Below are 20,272 nucleotides of genomic sequence, written 5' to 3' on the forward strand. Positions count from 1 at the left end.
AATTCTTAATTTTCTAAGCATCTGTTTTTCTGAGCTCACGAAATTCTGATTTTCCGAGCATCTATTTCTTGCGGATTATTGTGTGAAATACTCTCATATTTTCTGAGCATCCAAATACTTAATTTTCTAAGCATCCGACTTTCTGAGTTTCCAAGCATCTTGCGGATTATTGTGTGAAGTACTCTCCGATTTTCTGAGCCTCCAAATATTTAATTTTCTAATGACTTTCTGAGCATCCGTACTCTTCTGATTTCTGTGTGGAAAATTCTCCGATTCTGAGCATCCGATTTTTCGAATATTTAAACTATCTGAGCTCACGAGATTCAGAGTTTATGAATAGCCGAGCTGCATAAATTTCTGAATATACGAGTTAACAAGCCAACGTTTTATTAGCGCCCCGACTAAAACATCTTTAATACGAAGTACCGGTTGTCCCAATAAGAACGGCTCTCGGCCATATCTCGGGAACCATTTATAGTACAGCTTCGGGAAAAAAAAATTTATGACAAAAGTGACATTGAGAAAAACCTGGAAATTATTTACAGAGTTGTAAGTCCACCGCCAGAGGGCGTAATTAAATACTAAAAATTATAAAATGAATAATTTACAAATTTTGTCTGATTTAGATGCATTTAAACTATTCGTATCGTATTCTTCAAGACATTCAGCGTATATTTGATCTTACAAGTTTTAGTCTATCTCTTCAAATAAGAGATGGGGGAAAGTGGGAACTTTATTATGAAAAAACGCATGTAAGTCCAGTTTTACTTAATCTATCTATGCAAACTTAGTCTTTTTGAAGAGAGCTCCTTTCTACCAATGTAAGAGTTATAATTTCGAAACAACCTAATGAATAACGTATATGCTAGAGGGCGCTATTTATTTATTTTTTTAAATCTAGCTATCCTTGAAAAATGTTGAATGGAAACATGCAGTTTTAATTAAGGAATATGAAAGTAGATAAAATTAGCAACAGAATAGCGAAAACCGCATCTCGATATCTTTTTCGTATTACGAGATATCTTAAGAAATGTGTAAATTTCAAGCATTTTCCTCTAAACATAAATTACTGCTGTTTGACTGAACGGATTTTAACATTTTTTGATTCCTCAAAATTGTCTTTCCTTGGTTGCTGTTACCGGGAAAATTTCTTGAAGAATACGATAATCATAGTTTAATTGCATCTTAATTAGACAAAATTTGTAATTTATAATTTTTGGTATCTAATTACGCCCTCTGGCGGTGGACTTACAACTCCGTAAATAATTTCCAGGTTTTTCTCGAGGTCAATTTTGTTATAAATTTTTTTTCCCTAAGCTGTACTATAAATGGTTCCCGAGATATGGCCGAGAGCCATTCTTATTGGGACAACCGGTACATACTGAAAAACTGGTCAAGTTAAAATCCAAATATTAATGATGGATGTTATATGAACTTATATTTGTATAAAAAAATGTAGTAATGAATGGTTAGATAGTTTTCACATAATATACCCACTGATTGTAATTGTTGAAAAAATTATATTAAAAAAAAAACGAAGTGTTTTATTTCCAAATTATCTCCTTGTTTAATAAAATACGTCATACCATCTTCTTTCACATTACAATTGGCCTCGACCTCAGCAGTCTAGCATTCTGTGAACTACTACAACTTACTTCGTTGTTATTAACCCTAAATATTAAACGTATATTAATATTTAAAAAAAGAACAATGTTAGAAAACTCTAATTTGTACCTGTAATAAATTTAATTAATACTTCTGTAAAACTATAATGATATATTAAGACTTTTTTGGGAAATAAATGCGAAGATTTCTGATAAAGCTAGTGAATAAATTAACAGTTAGGTCTTTGACCACATAAGGACTTATCTCAATCATCTTAATATTTCGTAAGGTAGCAAAATATTGACCTTACAATGTTTAACCTATCGATCAGTCTTGGAAAATATTTAAATATATTCAAAAATTGTTTCTTTTTGCTGCCGATATACTTGGAAAATTCACAATTTTACTAACTGTTGATATTAGTGCGGGGGATTAAAGTGCAAAATTTATTCTTAAAACATCGACTTTATTTTAACCTAAAACTTATTGTATTCGGTTTTTAAATATACCAGAAAGATTTGAAATATAATTTTTTATAAGATTATAACAACTCAGTTTATAATTTGCATTATTATTGTATAGGGTGTTTCAAAAATTTAAATTGACAGCTATCATAACGTTTTATATTATAATTACCTTATAGTGTGACATGATATTTTGACAGTTCTCATTCTAGCATTACAACATACAGGGTGGTTCATTAAAGGTAAGTAAGAAATATGTGATAATATACAGTATAAAGAAAAAATAAATTTGATTATTTTTGTTAAATAAGCGGCGTTACTGAAAATTTCACGCTTGGCGTGAACGCTCGGATTTTCCTTCGACACCCGGTCAGTTTTCAGCAGACCGGTGGTTTTTCCAACGGTCAGTTTTCTATTAACCGTCGCGGGTGGTGGTCGATTTTCTTTTTATAGAAGATGGGGTGTGCTAGCAGTTCTCCACTTGTAGAAAACGGAAAAAACTTCATAGAAGGTGCTAAAGATTCAGTTTCGGAGACGTTAACAAAAGGAGGGAAAGTATTGGAAGGTAGGATTTGATTTAGTTCTACCTTTAAACAAGTTAATATAATTTTTTTCACAATTTACAGTGTATTTTATGACGTCTGTTAATTCAATTCTCTAGTTATAAATTTCTTAAGAACTTTGTTATTTACAGGTTTACCTACCATTATAGTTGTACGTATGTATCAATTTAAAACAAATTTTTTTACTTTCTTCTTTTTATATTATTTTCCATGCTTTTTTTGTATGCTTTTTCAACGTAATTCCTTTGACAAACGACTTGATAAAGTAGGTCACTCTTATTTTATCAGGTGAGTAATGTTAGTACACTGTAAAAATTACACTGTTAAATTTCAAATCTTAATAAAATATTTTGAATGACTTATTTTGTGTATATCTTATATATTGAAAATAAATCGAAAAATGGTAATACAATAAGTAATGCCACGTCAAAAAATCAAGCAATTTGAAAAAAATTTGACATGCTTGTAGAAGAAATTCGATATTCTGAAAACTATTCGAGATATCGATTTATTTTTTACAGGAATCGATCAAGAAAACGTGTATCTAAATTACTCTCTATATTGGTTTTCTTCAATTTCATATCTGTGCGAAATATACAGGGTTAAAGTTGGATTGAATTTTTTTTTTTACAAAAATACTTTATAGTATCTACAGTTGTGTAATAGCAACGTTGTAATACAAAAAAATCGAAGGAGAACGTTGATATTATCTTCAATAATCTCAAAAAATCCAGAAGTTTCGGTTGAATAAAGTTTTACGACAGATAAAACGCAAAGTTGACCTTGAACATTAAAAACAACTTGTAGACCTTGATTAAAAAGTTATACAACTTTAGTTTGATGGAAAACAATCTTAAAATATGAATTCTTAAAAAAAATAGATTTTTGTATTTTAAAATGAATTCAAGGTTATTTTAAGCATAAGAAAATAGGCAACATTCAAGAGGTTTGTTTATATAGTTCAATTTCCCCTATCTCTTGAATCCAATGCTATAAATCTAATTTAAATAGTGTATTGGCTTGAAAAAATGATTCAATTTTCAAATATTTCATGTTATTATTTCAAAAAGTCCAAATTTTAACCCATATTTTCTTTACTATTGTTTCAACACCCTGTATATCAGAAACCCTGTACTTTTGAGTAGTGACAATTTTTTTATAAATAGATTGATCTTTTAGGAATATTTACTCGTGATAACAAATTCTAATAATGATAATTTTGATCTGTGCGATTTTTTAAGTGAGTAGGATACAATTTATTTTTGTTTTGTCAAAAAAATCACTTAAAAAAACTTTCTTTAGAGGTTATATCAAGAATTAACTCGTTATTTACATTTTGGGATTGTTTATTTCGTGAAAATATAGTTTTAATTCCCCGTCGAAACCCAAAAGCGAAACATAAAAACAGCTGGAATATTATGTAGACTTTGAAGTTATTTTGCTCTTAATATATTAAAAGACAAATTTCTTACACCGCTTCTTAAAAATATTAATTAAAATCCCGCTTCTATTATTAGAAATAATTTTCTTGTACAATCAATAACCTAATTTACCAATTCAGATGAGGTACACAACTTGAACAAAAAATATATTGATGGCTTCTAAATATAGTCCTTCACGCAATCATGACTTCCACTTACATTTCTAAAGAAAAGTTTGCAATTCATCATAATTTCTAATACCATGCAAATGTAGTTGTTGAATACGTCTGAAGCAACATGTTTTAAGATCTAGAAGTGATACAGTGACTTGAAATTAATGAGTCAGCTGACCATGAAAAATAATTATGAAATATTTCGCCTTTTCATTGGAATAAATAAAAGCTGACGAATTATTTTGAATATGTAGAAGGGATTGAAGGTTTCTTTAATAAAGATTTGAAAAAAAAAAAACACTTCTTTATTATTAATCTATAAATTAATAATATGATTTAACAAAAAATTTCGTCTGAATATTTAGTAACGGTTAAAAAATAACTATTCATCTCCGTTTTAAGCACGAATGACAGATGATCCATCGAAGTTACCTGAATTAATCAAAGACATCTGTAGAAGGACTTACGGTTTCATAGATAAAAAACAATTATTCTTCTTTTTTTGACCTCCATATTTACAGCAAATAATTAAAAACTGTTTTTCCAAATATTTTTTTCTTATAGATTCAAAACGTAATTTCTATAATAAGCTGATAAATATTTCGTGTAAATAGGCATTTTGTCTAGTAGCAGAAATCCAATAAAACTATATATTATTAACAGTAATTCAACGAGCTCACGCGATTTTGAAAAATCGTTAACATTTTGAAGTTAAAAGAAAAACGCATCACGCTATCAACACTTAAAATATTTCACACAGGACCGTAATTGATTTACAAATTTCGCTTATTGAATACATTTAAGTTTTCATCAATAAATTAGATCCACGTCAGTTCTTTATAACACAATTTTTCGTTGAAATTGTTAACGAAAATTTCATTATTGATTTTATATACCAAATGACTTCATAGCATAACGTTTTTGAAATATTAAAATTAAATTGGAATTTTATGAGAAGAAATACTTATTGACTGGACTATTGTGAATTGTAACGAAAATATTCCCTTTAATTAGACAGAGTTATTGACCTTCTAGAGTGTACAAAAAAAATAAATACACGTATAGGTTAACCCTATAATCAGTATACTTTTGAAAATACGATATAACGAGTTATAATTACAAAGATAATAACGATTGTGGTCAATAGCTGCTCTCTATAATAAATTAACGTTAAGTTTAATAGTCAAATGTTTCCCGCCATATTAAAACAGCGTTGCCAGCGTTTTAAAATAGTACGATGATTTGAGAAATGTAAAATATTAAAATACACCTAAATAAATAATTTGTTGTAGATGTTGGGGAAACAGCGAAAGAGGGAATCTCATCAGGACTGGATACAGTGAAAGAAACCGTTCATACAGCCGTCACTACCGCCGAAAACGGCGTCGAAAACGTTATGGGAAAACTAGGAGAAACTTTTAATTTAGCCTCTTCCAAAGCAACAGATTTACATGAAGACATCGAATCTAAAAAACACGAATTAGTAGCGAACGTTTCCGATACAGCAGCCGAAGCTATTTCCGAAGCTGAAACAGTGGTAGTTTCCGAAGCTGAAAACGCTAAAGAAGCGTTCACTTCCAAAGCATCGCCAGTATTTGAAACTGTTCATTCCATAGGTATAGAAATGTTATTTGAAAATTATGAATATTTTTGACTTCATTTTCCAGGTGAAGAAATGGAACACAAAGCATCCGAAATACAAGAAGATGGTATTGAATTTATCGAAGATATAGAGGAACACGTTCTGGGTGATAACGTCCACAAAATGGAAACAAAACCGGAAGAAATCCTTAAAACGACATCTACAGAATCACCTGTAAAGGAACTGGTAAAGGAGGAGTAAGTTATCTGATGTGAGTGTTGAAGTTAATCGTGCTTTTTTCTCTAGTTTTTTTAGATAAATTCATTCTAGAGTCGATTGCACGATAATTGAATATTTTTATTATATTTATTAATATACAATAGTCCGAATATTTCGTAACGGTTTTAAAACAACGATCCATCTCAAAATGATAAACAATCGAAATTAATGAATTAATCAAAGACTTCGAGTTCACAAATAAAAAGAAACAATCTTCCGTATAGTGAGTAGAACAAAGAAAGCATAACATTTATCGAAATGACAATACAGTGAAATATTTTTAAGAAACATAACAGCAACATGTACATCAGTACGATATAATAATATACAAGAGACTGAATATTTCTTAAAATAACGATTCATCTCCAAGTTAATCACGAATAACAATCGAATATTCAAGTTACCTGAGTGAGTCAATGACACTTGCATAAAAAGAAACAATCCATTTTACATATAGTGTGTAGAACAAAGAAAGTATTACATTTATAGAAACCGAATACTGTGAAATATTCTAAAGAAGCTATTAAATTAATTATTTGAATAATTCATAAATTAATATGATGCACTAAATGCCACCATTCTTTTTTAATTTAATATATTGTGTATCAATTTGATTGAAATAGCTAAAAGCTTGAATGAAATATTGTTTCTTGTTTTTTTTTTAACCTCTATACTTTCAAATTATCTATTGTGTATCTACCGTCAAATAGAATGATGTCATAAGTTGTCCACCAGTGGCGTGCATATAAATTTTTGTATCAATAATGTGTAAATAAATCTTATAATTTTGACAGTAGTGACATATATTATTACAAAACAAAATGAATGTACTATTAACGAGACATGCCGCAAAATATATTTATTGTATTCCTGAAGGACTTAGAGAGCTCATGACAGATATTTCAAGGGAAGTACTACGAAGTCAACCGGAAAACATGTATCTTTTCATAGCGGATTACTTAGAAGCTTTGCTTATTACCAGAGAAAACGCGAGAATTGCTGCAAGAATGGTTCAAAGTATAACTGAGATAGCGGAAGCTACCGTGGAGTTTTTACAACAAAGTGGTAAATTACTTATTAGCAATTTTTGCTACGATTTTGAATGTTATTATATAATTAATTAGGTTTGGATAAACCGCAAGTTGATAAGATAGTAGAAATTATACACGAAGCATTCAAGAAACGAATCAGGGATGACGTTATAACGATTCAAGCCGAACAACAAACGGAAGAAATAGAAGAAGCTAACATCATAGCGGATATACTCGAACAAGCGGAAATTCCATCGGATCTGGCAGAAGAGTCCGCTAAAATAATCCAACAGGCATATAGGAAATTCAAGACGAGAAAACAGATGGAAAGACAGCTCTTAAGTGGAATTATCGATTGGAGAATAGCCGCTAGAAGCGCCATAAGATTATACAGACAAACCGGTGTTACTAACGAAGAAGCTAACAGAGCTGCTACTTTAATAAAAGCTGCTTACAAAGGTTATTACACCCGACGTATTATGAAAAAACTCAAAGACGAACAAAAATTCTTACATCCGATGTTGGAAGAGGAAGAAGTTGCCATAGAACCCGAAGAAGCACAGGAATTCGATTTCGAATATAAACAAATGTATTCCGTTGATTCGAAAACCGTCAAAATCGATTATGACACTGTTATACCCCACGTAGATTTCGGAGACGTCACCACTGCTGAGGTAATGTGTGTCAAAAAAAGAGAGAAGATAGTGTAGTAAAAAAGTGGGAGGAGTCTTACAAAGAGTGATGAATTATGGAAGGAGTATCAAAACAGAGAGAGACAGAGAGAGTGTGAGACTGTTGAAGAGGAAGTGTTATAAGAAAAGGGGGAGTGTTTTAACAAAAAGGGGGTGTCAAAATAGAGATAAAGTATTAAAAAAAGAGAGAGACATAGCGGAGAAGCAAGTTCCAAAAGAAATAGTATAAAAAAGTACTAAAGCAGAGTAAGAATGAGAGTGGAAAATGGATAAAAGATATAAAAAGGAGAGGGAGACAGAAAGAGTGGGGAAGAAAGTAGACTCTTAAAAAAGGTGGTGCTGAATGAAAGATAAAAAAAGGGAAATAAAAAGTGGGAGGAGTGTTATAAATAGAGAAAGAATATTAGAAGTGAGGAGTGAGAAAGAAAGAGAGGAAAAGTTGGAGTATGAGATTGAGAGAGAAGTTAAAGATGATATATAGATAATTATTGAAAATTAATTTTAACCTTCAAGGCCGCGAAAGAAGAAATAGTAACGCAAAAAAAAGAATCCACGCCTTCAGCTATTATTTCGTATGCTTTGGATAAAATTTTGGATAACGTTATGAAAAAATCTGATCAGAATTATGCGAAAATCGCTGTAGAAACGCCTCCTCCGGAATCAGAAGAACCGAAGGACGAAATTTGGCATGTCGAGAATTATCTTGAAGAAGAAACGGAAGGTGCTTGAACATTTTTTTAAAGAAATCGATGTTCTCGATGAATTATTTGAATAAAAATATTTTTACAGAATTTAATGTTTAAAATGGGGTCAACGAACTGATATAGTCCGGTTAATTCGGGTTAACCACGGTAAATAAATTCGGATGTTGTTTAAAATTGGATAGATTATTCGAAATGCAATAATAAATGAATACACATCTATACAATACACACAATCTAAAAAATTCGAATTTTTTTGCTCAAAGCTAATTTGACCTGGATATCAGTTAAAATTCAATCCTTTTTTTTTTCTATTGGACAAACATTCCGTAGGAAAATTGAAAAACAAAGAATATATGGCTCAATAAAAAGCTCGTAACACCGTGGGGAAATTTAATATATTCCCAAGGTGAATGTTGAATAACTATATTTTTTTCATATCTGATGAAGTTGATATATTGGCTGACAAGCATATTTTTTAAAAAGCATCTATAAAAAAAACACTATTTTATCTGATTGAGATTTAAAAATCATGTTGGGAATTTATTACATTCAAAAACAAAAATTACCGTTTCGCAAAGTTGAATAGATAATTCGAAAACGTAGGTACAAATTTATTATTGGTCTATGGTTGTGGAGCTGTAAGTAGTCGAATAGGTCAATAACTAAAGGTAGAAAAAAGAAGAAGATTATTTCTCTAATAAATCGTAGTGTCATTATCAAAAAAATTTGTAGTCCAGTTAAATTAGTTATTTAATTCTGTAGAAAACAATTTTGGAGCAAAGATACTTTCATTATCGATTGGAGTTCCTCGGTGATCTATTTTAGGATAAAATATTAATTTATGAATGATAAATTTTAAAATCTATCTCTCTAATTGTTGTTTTAGATTACAACCGACATTTTGGGAGGCTGCAGCCGATGCTATATTACTCCAAAGGACAATAAAATCTATGGATTTTCGCGACGTAGGTATAGACAAAAAAAATTACAACCAACAAGAAATATATGACACTACAAATGAATTAATAAAAGATCACGTAAAAGATACTGTTAACGATTGATTTAATCGTTGTCGTTTCAAGAGTCTCATGTTTGTAATTTTCTGAAATATATTTTGCTCACTTTGTAAATTGAAACTTTATTCGACATTTCGTGGTGGTTCAAAAAGTTTTATATTAATAAAAATCATGAAATCTTTCAAACTCCACAATGCATAAAAATATTACTTTTTACAGTGTACATAAAATAGTTTCGACGAATAATGCAGTTTGGTTAATAATTCTACAAAATGATTGTGACAATTCAATCTATACTAACCAATTTTTTACATTCAGCTAGATTGTGATACTTTTGTTGTGACCTGTATATTGTATTTAACTATATCGATAACCGTAATACCTGCAGTCAGAAATAAGTATATTTTTTATATAGGTTAAAATGGAGTGATGTTAGAAGTTTATTGTCCTATTAATATATATCTAATGTTTACTAACATTGTCATATTTTAAGGTTTTTAGAAAATAATTAAATGACTTTAAAATTTCCTTCAAATCTAGTTTCATTCCAACCAGAAAACAATTAATCAAATAATATTATATACCAAATGATGTTTTTTGACATTACGTTTCAAGGCCGAATACTAATATCTATACGTGTATAGAGAATAGAAGAAAATAAAGTTTTTTCATACAATCCAACTAAATTTTATCTATAGCTCAAAAACCGTACAAAATATGTGAGGCTATCAAAATACTCAATTGTTATTTTCGTTATATTATATTATTATGTTTAGTTATGTTATTAATATCTCATAGTAGTTCTAAACGTTAAAGCATATAAGAAATAATAAAAAAAAAGTTGATAAAAGACATGAATAAAATATGGACGAGGCCAAAAACTAAGCATGTAATAAGAAGAAGAGTATTTCCCTGATGATAATATGTCTTACAGATTTTATAGTACAGTCAAATTAGTTCGTGACAATATACAAAATGAAGTAACATAAAAAAATACGCGAACCAAAAATTTTGTTAAGATAGGGTCATTAAAATGAAACTAACTTTTAAAAATCTGTGTTTATTGACAAACTTTGACCGAATGTAACTAAGATATTAACAACAAAAAAATTCGATAAAGTATATTTATAAATGTGAATTTACTGTCACAACATCGCCGACGGCGGCAATTACTTCAATTTCAACAGCAGCGTTTAATGGTAAAGTAGCGACTTGAAAAGCAGTCCCAGCAGGAGGATCTTTATTAAAATCTACAATGTAGAAAACCAGTTAACGGACAAACAAAATTTTTCTATTCATATTTACATTTGTGGTATACTTCATTCACTGCCGAAAAATCGTTGATGTCTTTGAGGTACACGGTGGTTTTCAAAACTTGATTTAAATTTGAATTTCCCGCTTCTAAAACATTCTTGATGTTTTCTAAGGCTTGGATAGCTTGAGGCACCACTCCCCCTTCCACTAATTGATTGGTTTCTTTAGAAATTCCTAAAGATCCCGATAGAAACAGTAAGTTGTTGAATGAAACAGCCTGACTAGAACAATATATATATATACTCTATACCTCTAAAACTAAATATCCCTAGAAATTTTAATTCCCCTAATGATCGAATTTAATTATAACCGAATTACGTTGCCAAATCTAGTAAATGTCAAAATAATTAATTCATTCTTCTTTCTTACTTCGTCTTTACGCTAACGACTAAACATCCATGGTATCAAATCAAATACTTATCTAAATATACATTTAATGATAATTAATTCAATAATGAAGTTGCTGTAAATACTATTATTTTGTTCCATTACAGGGTGTATTGTAATTTATAGTCTACAAAAATTTATACAGTTTTAAAATGAAAAAATTTTGTACGTACCTGTAGACTGGCACCACAGGAGGTGGCGCTTTTAGTGTTGTAATAATTTGTCTCACTAGTTTCGACATATTTACTTAAACTAAATGAAATGAATTGATTATTTTTTTTATCTATTAATATGCGCATCAATGAATTTCTAGGTCATTTAAATCAGGAGCGGAGAAATTTTAAATCCTTCAAAATATTTTAATTTAGTAATTTAAACTTTCGATTTGTCGCTTTTAAAGATAAATTAATGCAAAAACGAAGCAGGGTATACAAAATGGCAACCAGTCATTAATATAGATTCTGTGCTCGTATTACTTATTGTTAATACATTAAAAATAATATAAATATTTTTGAGACGTCGTTTATATATTACATAAAAAAATTTGGCTCATTATTTAAATAGAAAATCATTTAGAAACCTCACAAAAGTAAATTTCGTTATGATCCGCCACTGGTTACGTAAATATTATCAAACAAACGAATGTTTTCGTACTGTACTGATGAAATATACTACTTACATAATAAAAGAAATATATCCTTGATATTTTAGTCAAAACTAAGAACACTTTACAAAAAAAAACTAAAACATTTTCTATCACTAAAACAAATCACCCAGCACTTTTTCAAAATAGAACAAACAAAAAACACACTAACAAACACATACTTCGCAAATTCGTAGTTAAATATTAATAATTTTCATTTAAAACGCGAACAAGATTAGTTATATGCTTGTAATCTCAATAATGGAGACCAAACTAACGTGAAATACATTTTCCCTCCAAGAAAACAAACATGGCGTTCCAATTACTCGAGAAGATTATTTTTGATTGGTCAATAATATGAGAAACAATAAATTATACGTGGCAACGCTGTTAACCTTCCAGAAGATTGGTTCCAATAATTATTTTTTTTTATTACATAAAACTATTTAATAAAGTGAATAGAGATTTTGATATTATCGAGGATAAAACATTTGCACCTTTTGGCTTTATTTTAATGTACAAATAATTTAATAATGTTGAGTATAAATATTTTACCTGAGAAAAGGTGGAGATGGTGAATTTTTATGGGAGGTAATAATTTCTCGTACCAAATTTGCCATTTTTAGTACGATATTGATAACAAATTTGTGACAATACAAACTAAAATAACAGATTTGATGACACTGCTTTTATAATTTTTACACAATTCTTATCATTTTGACTTTCAATCGAGTAGGTTCAAAATAAATAAATCTTCTATAAACAGAACCGGATTTGTTTAATTTTGAACAGAAAATATAAAGACTTTGTTTTAATTTATTTTTTTTGTGAAATTACTGCCACTTTGATAGTTCTCATTTAATTTTTGCAGAATACTATAGTTAATCGATTGGGAACAATTATTTTGATGTACTCGCGATGCCATCTAATGTATTAAAAATGAAGCAACGATTTATAATCATAGATAAATCAATAATGATAATCATACTATCAAACAAGTGGTTTGTGTAATAGAAGGATATTGGACGAGGCAATTAAATTCCGTACAATCAAGTTATCTATGGAAATAACACGAGTGAAGTTAGTTTTTACAGTAACCTAACCTATTGTAATAAATATAATTAAACGATTCGAAAATATGAATTTTAGTAAAAATATTCAATCAATTTGAATCATAGTTTCTTTTTAATGTAATAAAAATTTATAACAGTGTAATATTATACCATTTTCGATAAGGATTAGGGATAAAATACGAAAATTGGATAATAGTGGAATATCGCCAAAGGAAAAAAGGTAAAATATATAATTAAATGTAAATTTCATGTATCAATTTGTTTATTTACAATTTCAATCTAATATTACATCAAGAGTTCCGAATCTGTACTGCTTTGAATTTGTATTTCTCACTAAAACTTGATTAGCACATTTCATAGTTAATAATTTGATTAAAGCCCCCGATGTTATATATCCTATAGCTTTAGTTTTACCTGTAAGGAAACTAAAGTCACCGTGTTTTACAAAACCTAGTATTTCTCTAGTACAAGATTTTCGTATCATCGTGGGTTCTGGAAGCCAGAGTTTCCTCATAGTACACGTGTAATCTTTTAACATTTCTTTATCGATTGGTATGATCTAAAATCAACGCGAAATTTGAAAAATTTTCAAAAAAACAAAAGAATCGAACATAAAATAATTTGCAGGAAATTTTTATGTTAAATTTGGCAGTGAGATCAGTTTATTAAATAATAGATACTAAAAATTGAATTTGAGGTGAAAGATCGAAACAAATTATGGAGAAGAAAATGTTGTATTAAAAATCCGCGGTTGTTTTTAATAAAAATGGAAAAGATTGCAAAAAAAAAACAATTAAATAATCTCAAATATTTCAACAATATATCAAAATCAACTAATTTTTATCCCTGTACCTTAAAAAAGGACTTCTTTTTACTATCCTTATGTTAATTAAACATTTTGTTAATTTATTTTGTGATTACGACAATTAATTTACGAAAATTATCATTAGTTGTGATCAAATACCCACCCATTAATATCAGAAATAAACAATTTTTGCTTGAAGTTTTCCACTTAATTTATGTTTCACTTACAGAAATGACTTTAAAACACAAAAAATCCAAATCAAAAACTCTCGAAAAAACGTGAATTTGCACGGTTTTAATGTTTAAAATTCACGAAATGTTTGAGGTTATGTTCTGAAATAACATCAACGTAGTTAGAATTCCGTTGTACGTAATTATAACCTATAATATTGTAAAACGAAAATATGCAAGTAAATCTTGACACAAATCGATTAATTGACATCGAAATTCGAGTTAAAAATTTGAATTCGTTATCCGCGATTAGTACGCGGCGCGTCTACTCGACTAGCACGTGTTATCATAACACAGACACAACTGTCTGAAGCACGAACGTATTTTCCGACAGCGTTGCCAGACTTAAGAGCATTACCGACAATATTTAGATCCAGTGACTCGGTATTTTGAGGTTATGTTGAGAGTAAAAAGATTAGGTATGTAATAAAATATTCAAATTAAGAATCGGGATACTTACTTTTCCTTTCTTTTTTCCTCTGATTCGTTTTTTTCTCAACTTTTTGAGCAAATTTTTGTGTTGTTTCCTCAAAGTTTTCCTTTGTTTCTCATAAACGTCATTAGAATTTGGTTCTTGTGGTTCTTTGACGTAATCTCGATCTTGCGGTAGACATATTATAGAAAATTGTCGACACAAACCTTTTTTTATCAACGTTATTTGTACGGGAACCAAACAGTTTTCCAACAAATCAATTTTTTCTTTATATTTTTTAACCAAAGCGTCCTGAAATAGTATAACCATGAAATCGAACTTTTCCTTTTAAATCCTCGTGGTTCGCTTACACGAATATTTTTTAAGGCGATTCTGTCTCTCAAAACAAAAAAATCCTTCACTACATTACACGTTAACGACCATTCCATCAACAACATCCTCCAGTTCCATTTGAATGGACTACAAATTCGAAATTTCGCGAAATTCGTTCTCTTATTCACGGGTAATTTGAAAAAAGTTTCTTTACATTTCAGAGATATTTCGTTTTCTTCTTTTTCCCCTGCTATAGTATCCGGATACAAATTATTTTGCGATCCGGATTCGAATGATATTAGATCGTTATCTCTTAAACCGCCAGCTCTGGCGCCCCACATTATCAATGCTAACCAAGTCGGTTGGGCCCAAACCGACGGTAATATAATATCCCAACCGCTACCGTAACCTTAAACATCTCCATTTTAAAATTCCACAATCCACACTCTCCAATTATAGAAGGCGTCTCATAAATAATGTCTGTTTTCAATAACCAATGTTGTTTAGTAAATAATAAGACTGGGTTTATACGAAGATTGTCCCAGAAGTACCTGGTTTCGCCTACAGATGGCGGTAGCTACTTGAAAAATACCACGGCATATGTGTCAAGTTTGAAGACGCCATGTTGTTTAGTATTCCTTCGATAGCCATCAATAGTGAAAGTTTTCAGTGAATTTGTAAATAATCATCGTTATGTGAGGCGTTAACACAACCAGTATAAAAGCTGAACTAAATTCTACTCTGGTTTAGACTGTTTCTTCGTTATCAACAATAAAATATTGGGTAGGAAAGTTTAAACGAGACCGTACGACCTGCAAGTACCAGCATCACAGCGGTCGACCAAATGTAGTAACGACTCCAGAAATGTTGAAGAAAATCCACTGGATGATCGTCGATTGAAAGTGCGCGAGCTAGCGGACGTAGTAGGCAAGTTGGGGGCCGCATTAGCTCACAATAGAACAAAAACAGCGTCGCGAAGTTGTTTCCATCGAGTATTTGACAGAAAAGCATCAACTATATCATCTGGATGATCTCAAAGTATACTAAACCTTCACTTAGGACCTGCAAGTACCAGCATCTCGGTGATCGACCAAATGACGACTCCAGAAATGTTGAAGAAAATCCACTGGATGATCGTCGATTGAAAGTGCGCGAGCTGGCAGACATAGTAGGCAAGTTGGGAGCCACGGGATGATCGAAGCATACTAAACCTTCACAACTCCACCAGAGACACGACAAGACTTTCCGTTCGATCGACCTCTCTTCGCGAAGGGTCATGGTGATCTAACCACTAATTTTTCACGTTCGGGTTCAAAATTCAATGTTGCGATGTCAGAAGCACCGGTTAAAGCGTCGACACATTTTGCTTAGAACCCTCTGAGGATGAAGAGGATTTGTCATTATCCCTACTTTTGAATTCCCTTTGGAATTTTATAATATTTCCCGCAGGAATCGTCCGCATACACTGCCTCGGTTAGGATTAAGCCCCTCACCAACGTCTAGGTTCAACGGCTCCTTCAGAGGCCACAAGTTAGTCTGGTTATCGATGATTGGTGCTACTAGATTGTACGAGGGTGGTTCAAATATAACTGGAAATGCCATGAAAGAATCTGCATTGATTGTTAGACTGGTTTTTTACGAAAACAGGCGGGACCGCGTAACTTCGCTTTTTGCTGTATTTATTGGAGGATGAGTTTCTCGATAAGACTCAAGTTAAGTAAACGGTGTTGCGCTTTCCAAAAAGGGGGCTAACTTGCCCCAAAACAAGTATAAGAACGTTAAAGCTGTAGAAAAACGCATTTTGGAAGACTGACGCAGTACTGTACGCGATATGAGACAGTTGGGTGCCGAAACTTCACACGCTCGGAAATTTGCGCGCGTTTTCGCGTAACCTCAACAGTTTGTATTGAGTCTCTGAAGACGACAACTTGGTTATCGAAACAAACAAGTTTAAATTGAGGAGTAGGTATTTTCCCATATGAAAACCGACATTATTTATAAGACACTTTTTGTAAAAACCTACCCCTGAATTTGGCGTTTTTCGCCCCAGGTCTTTGTACCAATATAATGGGAAAACTGGCCGGTGGTTCTAATAAATCAGTCCCAGGTACAAGTAAAGTTTCCCTTAGTTTATTTAGAATTGCGGTTGAAATTTTCGTTTTTGTTAATTCCTTACGGACGTTTTGACACCAAAGAGGACTATCAGAAAAGTTTTTACTCAGAGCGATATCTGTACCGTTCGGATTACTATCAATCGGTAGAGATTTCGTTCTTTTTGGTGGGAAATTGTATCTCGGATCTGATATAATTAAAGGCAATATCAAATGAGGAGACACCTGCAAGAAAATATTGATTATTTATTATATTCTTACTTGAAGGGCTATAAAAAGTATTAGAGTTTCGATTGAAGCGTTCAGATCAAAAAATCTAACCGAGTTACGTGACATAACCTTCATTCGGTTGATATTCGAACAGTCGGTAAGTCTAAACAGTTTCCAGAACGTGATGTCGATTGATTTCGCTGCCATAACAAACGTTCTTGTACATTGACGACTTTTTAGTAACAGGCTGCTCAGAAAAACGTATTTCGTAGGGGGGAAAAATGTCAATTTGTTAGAAAAGAGGCCACGTAACTAGGTCGCAAATACGTTTTACTAGATTTTAACCGAACTTTGCATTAGTAGCAATGAACTTTACAGGGAAAATGCCAAACTGCGTAAATCTGTTCACAAATTCTGTTATACCTTGGTTTTTGGCGGCAATTTAATCTTACTATTGATGGTTCTAACGAAAAATGTGAACTTTTTGGAAATTCCGTTGAGTAAAATTTGCCAATTGCGTATGTTTCTCGTACATTCACAAAACGCTAAGCGTATAAACAAACATCATTTCGGTTCGTTCGACAATGTACGGTACACAACGTTGCCAGTTTCATTAATTGTCTTAGAAACCCCATAAAACATCGAACTGGATTCAATTAAACTGTTCACTGTGAAAAAACGTTCTAAATGTTTCCAGTTCCTCCAAAAATCGACATGGCGTCACAAAATATCTAGAAAACGTCATTTCCGTTTGAACAACAACGTTGAAACCGATACACAACGTTGCCAGATCGCTGATAGTACTAATACCCTGTTTAATTGTCTTAGAAACATCGAAATCGATTCAATCGAACTGTTCACTGTGAAAAAATCGATTTTTTTTCTATTTTTGACATTCCACGCCCGTTTAGAACGTTCTAGATATTTCCAGTTGCTCCAAAAATCGACATGGCTTCACGAAATATCTAGAAAACGTCATTTCCGTTTGAACAACAACGTAGAAACCGATACACAACGTTGCCAGATCGCTAATAGTATTAACATCCTGTTTGTCTTAGAAACATCGAACTCGATTCAATCGAACTATTCACTGTGAAAAAATCGATTTTTTTCTATTTTTGACGTTCCACGCCCGTTTAGAACGTTCTAGATATTTCCAGTTGCTCCAAAAATCGACATGGCTTCACGAAATATCTAGAAAACGTCATTTCCGTTTGAACAACAACGTAGAAACCGATACACAACGTTGCCAGATCGCTGGTAGCATTACCATCCTGTTTAATTGTCTTAGAAATATCGAACTCGATTCAATTGAACTATTCACTGTGAAATAATCGATTTTTTAATATTTTTCACGTTCCTCGCCTGTTTATAACTTTCAAGATGTTGCCAGTTCCTCCAAAAATCGACACGGCGTTACAAAATATCTAGAAAACGTCATTTCCGCTTGAACAACAACGTAGAACCGGTACACAACGTTGCCGGATCGAAGGTAGTATTATCACCCTCTTTAATTGTCTTAGAAACATAAAAAAACATCGAACTGGATTTAATTGAACTGTTTACTGGGTAAAAATCGATTTTATTGATATTTTTGACATTTCACACCCGACGCGAACGTTCTAGATTCTAGTTCTTCCAAAAATCAATATGGCGTCACGAAAGATTTAGAAAACGTCATTTCCGTTCGCTCGACAATATACACACAATGTTGCCACATCGCTGGCAGTAGTACAAATTGCTTAACTTACACACTTAAGACTGCTAAAGGCGGCGGAATCCTTTGTTATTTTTTCTTCTTCTTTTTTTTTCTACGGTATTTTTGGCTACTGCAAGTAAAACTAGAACGACTGTACATAAAAAAAAATCCACTTACCTCGTTTGGAGATGCCGCAGATTTCAACTGTTCCCAATATTCGTGAGAACTACAAAATGGTTCTGACCAAGTTTCTTCGAAATATTTTTTCACCCACTCCGGCTGCCAAGGTTCGTATTTAACGACTTTAAATGTATTTCGAAGTACGGCATTTGAAAGGGGACCGGTTAATCTAAACCTACTCAAGTTCCATTGGTTTGTAATCAAAGTTATTGTACCGTTAAAATAAATTTTCGTATCGTCCGATTCCTGTGAGGGTTTGAAATCGAAATTATTTAAAAAAATATCTAAAAGTTCAATGTGAAACGCGGCGTGGCACCACAACCAGATTTTTCTCATTTGCTGATCACTTCTTGGAGGTTTCCAATGGAAATAAACTGCACCTACAGCTCTGCGTGTGTCAGGTCTGAAAATCGTTGTAGAACCTTCCCTTAATCCCCCCAAATAAGCGTTAGCTCCTATACTTAAATTCAGAGTTGGCTCTGTTAATCTTTTAAACAAATTAATGATATCCTCAAATTCTCCTGATAATTCTAAGCAATTATAATATGAAATATCTTGGATTAAACAATGATTTATTGTCGCCCTGTAGCAAGCTCTAAAAGATTTATCACAAGGACAATACGGGATTTTGTATCCCCATTTTTCAACTATATGGAAACGTTTGGCATGCCAAATATGTGTTTGTAACCAATTTATTCTCCTTTGTCGTCTACTATACTCACTATTCAAATTAGAAGGACGTCGTCTATACTTTCTGGAAGGTCGTTTACTCTTCAATGGCAGACCCGATTTTTTCCTTTGGCTTAAATGTATCTCTCGTAAACGTCTAGGTAATCTTTTAACATTATGAGACATCGCCCTTCGTCTCATGTGTCGTGGAAGCTTTTGGAAAGCTAGTTTTACACCAGAAGAAGTGTTGATGTTTTTATTCATTACTTGTATTTCTCGACATCTAGCTATCGCTATTTTTTCTAGCGTTAAGTATTGTGGTAAATCATCATTTTCTGTTGGTGTTTCAGACATTTTTCGTTTATTTATTACACAGGTATCACTTAAAATTTAGTTCGGTTTAATAAACTACACTAACCTCAAACTAATTTCAACAACACATGGACTTAAATAAGTCAAAGTGTTTAGAGCTCCGTTGGAACGAGCTATAAGCTACAATATCGAAAACTGAAAAAGTTTTTTAAAAAAACGACCAAAGATTTTTTTGTATTATAATATGTTTTGTTTTGTAAAATTTTCTGAAAAGTTTGTTTTGCGTTTTTTATTTATAATTTTTTCTTAAATGATTCGTATGTTTAGCCATAACATAAGTAATAAGTAGATAATCTACGGATTT

At 31.6% G+C, this 20,272-nt stretch overlaps 4 protein-coding genes across 5 annotated transcripts; 2 read left to right on the forward strand and 2 right to left on the reverse strand.

Annotated features, from left to right (window-relative positions):
* Nucleotides 1-2,498: 2,498 nt before the first annotated feature.
* LOC130899001 (alanine--tRNA ligase-like) lies at nt 2,499-9,707 on the forward strand. Its single transcript, XM_057808651.1, has 4 exons — nt 2,499-2,634; nt 5,519-5,842; nt 5,894-6,065; nt 9,401-9,707. The coding sequence occupies exons 1-4, from the start codon at nt 2,526-2,528 to the stop codon at nt 9,573-9,575; spliced, it is 780 nt and encodes a 259-aa protein (XP_057664634.1). The 5' UTR covers nt 2,499-2,525; the 3' UTR covers nt 9,576-9,707.
* Nucleotides 6,855-8,601, forward strand: LOC130898999 (uncharacterized). Its single transcript, XM_057808650.1, has 3 exons — nt 6,855-7,152; nt 7,212-7,792; nt 8,324-8,601. Exons 1-3 carry the CDS (start codon nt 6,909-6,911, stop codon nt 8,537-8,539), a joined length of 1,041 nt encoding a protein of 346 aa, XP_057664633.1. The 5' UTR covers nt 6,855-6,908; the 3' UTR covers nt 8,540-8,601.
* Nucleotides 9,708-10,574: 867 nt separating the features above from the next.
* LOC130899003 (rutC family protein UK114) lies at nt 10,575-12,661 on the reverse strand. Of its 2 annotated transcripts, none has more exons than XM_057808655.1 (3): nt 12,430-12,661; nt 10,836-11,065; nt 10,575-10,780 (listed from the first exon to the last, which is right to left on the reverse strand). In XM_057808655.1, exons 1-3 carry the CDS (start codon nt 12,492-12,494, stop codon nt 10,656-10,658), a joined length of 420 nt encoding a protein of 139 aa, XP_057664638.1. In that variant the 5' UTR covers nt 12,495-12,661; the 3' UTR covers nt 10,575-10,655. The 2 variants fall into 2 exon arrangements, with proteins under 2 accessions (XP_057664638.1, XP_057664636.1); XM_057808653.1 differs by lacking the exon at nt 12,430-12,661 and adding an exon at nt 11,405-11,501.
* A 498-nt stretch (nt 12,662-13,159) lies between these two features.
* On the reverse strand, nt 13,160-20,216 carry LOC130898997 (ribonucleases P/MRP protein subunit POP1). Its single transcript, XM_057808648.1, has 5 exons — nt 18,925-20,216; nt 16,751-17,063; nt 14,766-15,136; nt 14,443-14,706; nt 13,160-13,506 (listed from the first exon to the last, which is right to left on the reverse strand). The coding sequence occupies exons 1-5, from the start codon at nt 19,948-19,950 to the stop codon at nt 13,222-13,224; spliced, it is 2,259 nt and encodes a 752-aa protein (XP_057664631.1). The 5' UTR covers nt 19,951-20,216; the 3' UTR covers nt 13,160-13,221.
* Nucleotides 20,217-20,272: the final 56 nt, after the last annotated feature.

Source organism: Diorhabda carinulata, chromosome 10 (assembly GCF_026250575.1).
Source record: "Diorhabda carinulata isolate Delta chromosome 10, icDioCari1.1, whole genome shotgun sequence".
Lineage (NCBI taxonomy): Eukaryota > Metazoa > Arthropoda > Insecta > Coleoptera > Chrysomelidae > Diorhabda > Diorhabda carinulata.